General features: G+C 60.0%; 1 protein-coding gene across 2 annotated transcripts; it reads left to right on the top strand.

Annotated features, from left to right (window-relative positions):
* Window positions 1-688: 688 nt before the first annotated feature.
* FMOD (fibromodulin) lies at window positions 689-7774 on the top strand. Of its 2 annotated transcripts, XM_086861865.1 has the most exons (4): window positions 689-893; window positions 3597-4607; window positions 6565-7383; window positions 7427-7774. In XM_086861865.1, exons 2-3 carry the CDS (start codon window positions 3611-3613, stop codon window positions 6714-6716), a joined length of 1149 nt encoding a protein of 382 aa, XP_086717991.1. In that variant the 5' UTR covers window positions 689-893; window positions 3597-3610; the 3' UTR covers window positions 6717-7383; window positions 7427-7774. The 2 variants fall into 2 exon arrangements, with proteins under 2 accessions (XP_086717991.1, XP_086717992.1); XM_086861866.1 differs by having other exon boundaries at window positions 728-893; window positions 6565-7774.
* The last annotated feature ends 639 nt before the right edge of the window (window positions 7775-8413 follow it).

The raw sequence follows: 8413 nt of genomic DNA, 5'->3' as shown, positions 1-8413 counted from the left end.
AAAATCCTGGGAGATGGATGAGATTCCAAATTCCAGGGGATGGATGAGATCCCAAATTCCAGGGGATGGATGAGATCCCCAAATTCCAGGGGATGGGTGAGATCCCAAATTCCAGGGGGACGAATGAGATCCCCAAAATCCCAAGGGATGGATGAGATCCCCAAAATCTCAGGGGGAAGGATGGGACCCCCCAGTCCCATGTGGATTTTCCCAGCCTGCAGAAATGCCAGCTTGGCATCCCCGCGCTGCCAAAATTCAGAGACAAATTCCCGCTGTCACAGTGGCCCCTTTGGTAGGGAATTTATTTACCTTGGATGCTGCCGCCTTATCGTTCATGGAAATGTTTATCCCAAATATTTAACGGCAGCCCTGCACAAACTGAGGCTTCCTGGGGAGCAGTCGGAGCAGGGCCGACATCTCCCCTCCCGGTAGTGCAAAAATCCAGGATAATTCCGTGTTTTTCCCAAAGAATCCCGTCCTCAGCACCTCTAAAACCCGATATTCCCTGATCTGGCCAAAGGCCTCCTCAGGGCTCCCTGATGAGAAACGCAGCCCTGAAAAACAACATCCCAATCCCGCTAAATCGTTAAGCAGAGGGAGCCTGGAAAGTGCCAACACTCCTGAGAGAAAAGACGGGAGAGAGAGAGAGAGAGAGAGGGAGGAAAGAAATCGCAGGTTATTTATAACGCCAGGCAGCACCAGGGGCTCTCCAGTCTCTCCTGCAAAGCTGCGGCTGCGAGGTCACTCCCCGAAATCCCCGTGCCCTGCCAGCGCAGGATTTGCTCCGGGATCTGGGGCGGGCACCCGGCGCTGCGGCTCGGGAGCGACCCTCCCATGCTGCCGGTGCCACGGCACAGCCCGCAGCAGCCTTTGCACAGGAGCAGCGCACCCCGGTGAGTCCGGGACTTCTTTTGATTCTTTTATTATTATTGTTATTTTTTTGGAGGTGGGTTTTGGGGGTTTTTTTGGGTTTTTTTTTTTGTTTGAAGCCTGGTTTCCATCCCCGCGCCCCGGCAGCGCCGGAGGTGGCACAGCTGGAGAGACGGAGCTGCCAGGGAGGCGCTTCCCCTCCTGCCCACCTCTCCTGGAGCCGTCTCCCTTCCCACCCACTTCTCCTGGTGCCCATCTCTCCTGCTGCCCAATTCTCCTGCTGCTCCTCTCTCCTGCCCACTTCTCCTGGTGCCATCTCCCTTCCCACCCACTTTTCCTGCTGCTCCTCTCTCTTGCCCACTTCTCCTGATGTCCCTCTCCCCTCCTGCCCACTTCTCCTCATGTCCCTCTCCCCTCCTGCCCACTTCTGATGTCCCTCTCCCCTCCTGCCCACTTCTCCTCTCCCTCTTTTCCTGCTGCTCCTCTCCCATCCCACCCATCTCCCGGTCCCAGCTCCCCTCTTGCCCATCTCCCGCCCCTCTGCCACATCCATGCCCACTTTTCTGGGATCTGGACATGCTTCCCGATGTCCATCCAGGCTGGGCAGTGCTTCCCACCCCATCCCATCCATGGATCCCATAGATCCCATCCATGGATCCCATCCCATCCCATAGATCCCATCCCATAGATCCCATCCCATGGATCCCATCCCATCCCATGGATCCCATCCCATGGATCCCATCCCATCCCATGGATCCCATCCCATGGATCCCATCCCATCCCATGGATCCCATCCCATCCCATGGATCCCATCCCATGGATCCCATCCCATCCCATCCCGGTTCCATGCCCACAATCCTCACCCCAAATCCTTGGAAGGAGGAGCTGACCCCATTACAGCCCCTGGCACAGGGCAGGGACACCAGGAGGGGACAGGGACACCAGGGTCCCACCCCACAGCCAGAGACAAAGCCCCCAGGGAGGGGAGGAGAACCCCACAAGTAGTGGGGGCACACTGGGGACAGATTTTGGGGTCACCAGCAGGTTGAAGGGGGGCACTGGGAAAGGGGGAGACACGCCAGGGATGGGCTCTGATCCCAGGGATGGGTTTTGACCCCAGGGATGGGTTTTTTACTCCCAGGGATGGGGTTTTGCCCCCAAGGATGGGGTTTTGCCCCAAAGGGGCCCCCGAGAAGGGGCTGCCAAGAGGGTGGAGACGCTGCAGGCTCTGGTATGAGAGCAGGCACAGAGCCCTGGAGCAGGAGGAGGAGGAGGAGGAGAAACTCCTCTGCCCCTGCCAAGCTCTCCGTGGCACCCAGCATCCCTCAGGATCCCATCCCGAGCACACTGAGCGGGAAGCAAGGAAAAAAGGAGGAATCCAGGCCTTGCCAAGCCTGCCCCAATCCCTCTTTTCTCCCGTGCCAGGCTGGCAGGGCAGGGCACTCCGTGCCCTCTGTGTGTGCCCAGCCAGGTGCCCTCTCCCTGCTGCAGGTGGGGACACAGCCAGGAGCCACCAGGTGACCTCAGGGCCACCCCTGGCACGGCAAAAAGGGGACACTGGTCTCTGCTGGTCGCTGCTGTCCCCGCCGGAGCAGAGCTGGCACTGACACCCTCCCAGCCACGTAGGATCCTCTCCCGCTCCCAGCAGCGAAATTCCTGGAGGGATTTCAAGCTGCCTGGCTGCAGGAACACCCCGTGAGCTCGTTTATCCCGGGATGAGGAGTCAGGATGACTCCAGGGCTGGAATCCTCCCGCTGCAGCCCCACCTGGGCATGGCAGGGGAGCAGGGATGGGTTTGCCTCATTCCTTGCTCTCCTCTGGATCCGTCAGCAGGAGACGGCCCCTCTCTCCCTGGGCACACCCAGGGTGCTGCCCCTTCCCGTGCCTGGGGAAATGGAAGCTTGGAAGAGGTTTCAGCTCCAAAATCAGGCAGAATTTGTTTACCGGGATCTGCATCCTGCGTTTCTGTGGGGGAAGGGAGAGCTGGATGAAACCCACAGCGATTCCTGTCACCAGCGAGCGGAGCATAAATAGCTCCTTCAAAAGGCGCCTCGAGCTCCTTCAAAAGATGCCTCGAGCTCCCAAAATCACCCTGAGCTGGCAGCTTCCCTTCTCAGCCAGAGAATTCAAATCCCTTCCCCAAGGGAATCCAAATTCCTTCTCCTCCTTCCCATGAAGAGCCGACCCCGGGCACCTCGTGTGACCTCATACAAACCCCCGTGTCCCCAGTCTCCATCCCCTGCAAACGAAATTTCCTCAGAAATTGGGATGGAATTAGCCAGAAATCAGGATCTCACAAGAAAATCTCCAGTGGTGTGGAGATGCCTCCCAAATTTCCAGTGGGATGGAGATTCTTCCCAAATTTCCAGTGGGATGGAGATTCCTCCCAAATTTCCAGTGGGATGGAGATTCCTCCCAAATTTCTACTGGGATGGAGATTCCTCCCAAATCTCCACTGGTTCCTCCCAAATTTCTACTGGGATTGAGATTCCTCCCAAATCTCCACTGGTTCCTCCCAAATCTCCACTGGTTCCTCCCAGATCTCCACTGGTTCCTCCCAGATCTCCACTGGGATGGAGTTTTCTCCAAGGTGAAAAGGGGGAAGATCAGATGACCCCACACAGGGGAAGTGTCCAGACCCGGGGATTTTTGGGTGGGATTCCCTCATCTCCTGCTTCTCCAGCTCCGCCACCAGCTCATCCTCCCCTGGCTTTGTCCCCTGGCAGGTCCCTGCAGCGCCATGCCTTGGGCCACCACCCTCATCCTCATCCTGGCCGGGCTCTGCGGCTCCGCCCTGGGCCAGTACAACGAGGAGGAGGACCTGGCGTGGCTCCAGTACTACCTGCGGCAGTCCCGCGTCTCCTCCTACAACTACGTGCCCTACTACGAGGAGGAGAGCCCCGCGTACGCCTACTCCTACCCCTCCGCCACCGACAGCGAGCCCGAGCCCGAGCCGGAGCCGCAGCAAGCCGCGCCCTGGCGGTGTCCCCAGGAGTGTGACTGTCCCCCCAACTTCTCCTCGGCCATGTACTGCGACACGCGGAACCTGCGGTACCTCCCGTTCGTGCCCTCGCGGATGAAATACGTCTATTTCCAGAATAACCTGATCACCTCCATCCAGGAGGGAGCCTTCGACAACGCCACGGAGCTGGAGTGGCTGGCGCTGCACAACAACCAGATCAGCAGTGAAAAGATGGGGAAAAGGGTTTTTGGGAAGCTGCAGCGCCTGGAGAGGCTCTACATGAACAACAACAACCTGACCAGGCTGCCCGGCCCGCTGCCGCGCTCGCTGCGGGAGCTCCACCTCTCCTACAACCAGATCTCCAAGGTGCCTTCCAATGCTCTGGAGGGGCTGGAGAACCTCACGGCGCTGTACCTCAGCCACAACTTCATCTTCGAGCTGGGCGCCTCCCTCAAGGGGCTCAAGTCGTTGATCCTGGCTGACCTGAGCTACAACAACCTCAGGAAGGTCCCCGATGGGCTCCCGGCGTCCCTGGAGCAGCTGTACCTGGAGTACAACTACATCAACGCCATCCCCGATGATTATTTCCAGGTGTCCCCCAGGCTGCTCTACGTGAGGATGTCCCACAACAGCCTGACCAACCAAGGGCTCTCCAGCAACACCTTCAACAGCAGCAGCATCCTGGAGCTGGACCTCTCCTACAACCGGCTCCAGAAGATCCCGCGGGTCAACACCAACCTGGAGAACCTCTACCTGCAGGGGAACCAGATCAACGGTGAGCAGCGGTGAAAAACCCCTGGGAAATGGCCTGGGGTGGTGGTTTGAGCAGGGATTTGGGATTTGTGAGGGTTCTGGGCAGTCCTGAGCAAGGCAGGGGTGGGAGCTGTCCTGTCCCAGCCTGGGGTGCTCCCGTGGGATCCCTGCGCTGGATTTTGGGGGATTCCTCAGGAGCCTGAGCATCTCCTGGGGTTGGAGATGGTGGAAAGCAGGGGAAAGCAGGTGGAAAGCAACCCACAGACCCCACAGACCTGGGGAGGGGTCTGTGGGGTCAGGAGGGGTCACGGCAGTGGGGCCACAGAGCTGGGGGGTCCCCACAGCCACGCAGGGGACACAGAACACCCCGGGCAGTGCCAGAACAGGGGACAGGGACATTCCCCAGTGCCAGCACAGGTGACAGGGACATTCCCCAGTGCCTGCACAAGGGACATCCCCCGATTCCCAGAGCCAGCCCCTCTGTCCCCCCCACAGCCCCATCCGTGTCCCCAAAGCCCCCCACATGTCCCAGCCTGCAGCTGAGGGGTTTGTCCTTCCCTTGGGAGCTCTCAGCGCTCCGATCCTGATCTCCTGCCAGGCCTGACGTTCCCTCCCCTCCATACACAAATAAATAAAGGGAACAGATTGTTCTGGGGCTGCTATTTATATAAAACGGGCTGGAAAAATAAAACCCCCGAGCAAAAGCTCCTGGAAAAAGCCGGCCTTGATCCCCTCACCTGCCAGGCCCTGGGGGCAGGACTGAGCTGGAATGGAGAGGTGGGGATGGGGCTGGGGCTGGGGCTGGGGATGGGGATGGGGATGGGGATGGGGATGGGGATGGGGATGGGGATGAGGAGGGGATGGGGATGGGGATGGGGATGGGGATGGGGATGGGGATGGGGATGGGATGAGGATGGGGATGGGGATGGGGATGGGGATGGGGATGGGGCTGGGGCTGGGGATGGGGATGGGGATGGGGGCGTTAGTGCAGCCATCAGCTGTTGCAGGGAAAACACAGAACCCCGCAGCGGGGAGCTGCCAGCAGCACAGACACGGGAACAGATTCCCAAATGTTTGCTTTCCAAAGCCGGAGCTGCCGCCGTCTGCCCACAAACGCCGCGGAGCCACCGCCAGCTCCTCCTCCTCCTCCCCCTCCTCCTCCTCCTCCTCTGCGGGTCCCGCTGACCTTCATAGCACCCCCAAGAGCAGGAATGCTGCTCCAGGAGCTCTGCTCCAACCCCTTTGGATCATCCAGACCGCGGTCGTTCCCCTCCGCCCCACCGGGGGTCCCCTCTGTGGCTGCAGCCCCCCCAGATCCCAGCCTGGCTCCCCCAGCATCCCGCTGCCTTTTCCAGCAGCAGCCCGGCCTGGAGCTCTGCTGCCCTCTAGGCTCAAATCCTGCACGGAAAAGGAAAAGAAAGTATTTGGAGTTTGTTCCATCTCCCGCTCCCAAACGCAGCCTGGGCCGGGCTGGAATTTCCCTGCCCGGCGCTGGCAGCAGAGGAGCGGGGAGGGGACGGCTGGGATGGGGACAGGGACATCCCTGCTCCTGGACACGCTGCCCGGGGGTCCCACGGCGGCCAGGGGGATCGGGGGATGGAGGCTGCAGCCCAGGAAGCCTCCAAAAGAGGCTGGAGAGGCAAATCCTGATGGAAAGCAACGTCTTCTGTCCGACTCCACCCTCCGAGCGCTCCAGCCAGGCGGGGCAGGGGAGCTTCCAAACCCTGGGATAGGCACAAACCCTCCTGCTCCTCCTGGCTGCGGCCAGGAGCACCAGGAACCCTTTTAGATTGCGGGGCTGAGTCCAAATCCGCAGGAAAAATCAGCGAATTTGGGCTGCTCCCATCCTTTTTTGCCCCGTCTGCCTCCACATGAAGCGGCTCTCGGGGGTCGATCCCCCGGACAGAGAATTTCCAACTAAAAATCGTCCCTTTGGGGGAGGCTGTGGGGGATTCAGCTCCATCTCCTCTCCTTCCCAGAGTTCTCCATCAGCAGTTTCTGCTCCGTGGTGGATGTCATGAACTACTCCCGGCTCCAGGTGCTGCGGCTCGACGGCAACGAGATCAAGCGGAACGCGGTGCCCCCGGACGCGCCGCTGTGCCTGCGCCGGGCCACCGTCATCGAGATCTGACCCGGCCCTGCCACCCTCAGGACTCGTGTCCCTCATTCCCAGGGATTCCCTCCTTCCCGCTTTTCCATCCGACTCGGCTTGGCAGCAGCGCAATCACAGCGCGCTCCCGTGCGCGCCCGGTTTTCCCCAAATTCTCCCTTTTTCCGCCCAGATCCCAGCTCGGAGCCCTCTCGGAGCCCGCCTCGGAGCGCTGTGCCCGCGGTCACCCCCTCCCCAGGACTGGGGTGGGACGCAGCAGGGATGGGGCTCATCCCACCTTGGAAATCCGGGAATCCCAGTCCCGATCCCAAAAGCGGATCTGAACCCCCTGGGCCAGCGGTCCCTGGAAGGGGCATCCAAGGGGTCGGGAGCTGCAGGAGTGAAGGGTTAAAAATCTCCAGGAGGGTCCCTCAGTGTGGGATGGGGAGGAGCAAACCCATCCCTTCCCTTTCTTTTTTTCCCCCTTTTCCATCAACCTGCTCCAGAATTAACAGAGAGAAACCCTAAAGGAGAGAAACCTTCCCTGGGGTCAGAGGGAGACCCCCCGAGGAACAGCCTGGGCATGGGAGGGGTCTCAAATCTTCCTCCCAAACCCCTGGATTGGGGCAGGATGAGGAAAATCCCGGTGCTGTCATCCCCCTCCCCCAGAGCTGTCCTGGAAAATCCTGGAGTTGTCACCCCTGGAGTTGTCACCCCTGGAGTTGTCACCCCTGGAATTGTCACCCCTGGAGTTGTCACCCCTGGAATTGTCACCCCCAGCTGCCTGGGCACCCCTCCCTGAGCCCCCTCCCTGCCCAGGCCCCCGGGGTACCCCAATCAAACCCCCAAACCTAATCACAGAGCCGCGTTGGAATTCACCACAAAAATCCCAAATTCCCCAACTGGGACCCTCAGCCGGCTGAGTTTGAGGACGGAAGGGGCAGCTGAGCTTTGGGGGTGACCTGTCCAGGCGGTCACCCGCACCCTCCGCGTTGTTCCTGCATGCAAAACATTAAAAAAAAACACCCCAAAATCCCATCATTTCACCAGCATGAACTGTCAACCCCCAACTCATCAATAAAACCCTTCCAGTACCTGCAGCCAGCGCGTCCCGGGAGCCCTGCAGCCTCGCCTCTTCTCCAGGATGGTTTTCCAGCCATAATCCAGGCTGGAATTGCCGTCTAGCGGCTGTCCCGGGCATGGCACGGAGCTCTGCCGAGGAGCTGCTGCTCCACCGCATTTCCCAGGAAAATATCCACGGAAAAGGGTCAGGGGGAGTGGGAGGGATCGCGGCACCCCCCGGGATTTTTTGCCGGGTGTTTTCCTGGTCCCGCAAGCTCCGGCCCTGAGGATTTTTAACGGCTCAGCTGAGGGATGCTTACAAAAATAAGGATGAAAAATCGGAATTTCACATGGAGGGAAGCAGAAAGTGCCATTCCCTGGCTGGGAGCAGCCAGGGAAGCAGAGGCTGCAGGATTCTGTGGGATGTGGGATTCCCAAAAACCCCAATCCCTGGTCAGGGGCAGCCCCAAAGCTCCAGGCGAGGCTCCTGCAGAAGCCAGGCAGGAAGATCCGGCTCCATCCCCTTGGGACATCCCGATCCCTCCCCACATCCCAGGGTGGCACAGGGACATCCCGACCTCATCCCGACCTCCCAAACCCCATCCCAGAGATCCAAATCCTGCCGGGGTCACCTGGATGGGATGCAGGAGTTGGGATTCCAAAAAAACCCCAATCCC

Source organism: Cyanistes caeruleus, chromosome 24 (genome assembly GCF_971803275.1).
Source record: "Cyanistes caeruleus chromosome 24, bCyaCae1.hap1.1, whole genome shotgun sequence".
In the NCBI taxonomy this organism is placed as follows: domain Eukaryota; kingdom Metazoa; phylum Chordata; class Aves; order Passeriformes; family Paridae; genus Cyanistes; species Cyanistes caeruleus.
The sequence above is the reverse complement of the archived record's forward strand: the minus strand, read 5'-3'. Positions and strand labels throughout refer to the sequence as shown.

What these genes read in the sequence shown, in the direction of transcription:
- FMOD (XM_086861865.1), top strand. Translation starts at nt 3,611, where the DNA reads ATGCCTTGGGCCACCACCCTCATCCTCATCCTGGCCGGGCTCTGCGGC. An exon ending in GCAGGGGAACCAGATCAACG is followed by an intron (nt 4,608 to 6,564) that starts GTGAGCAGCGGT and finishes TCTCCTTCCCAG; the next exon opens with AGTTCTCCATCAGCAGTTTC.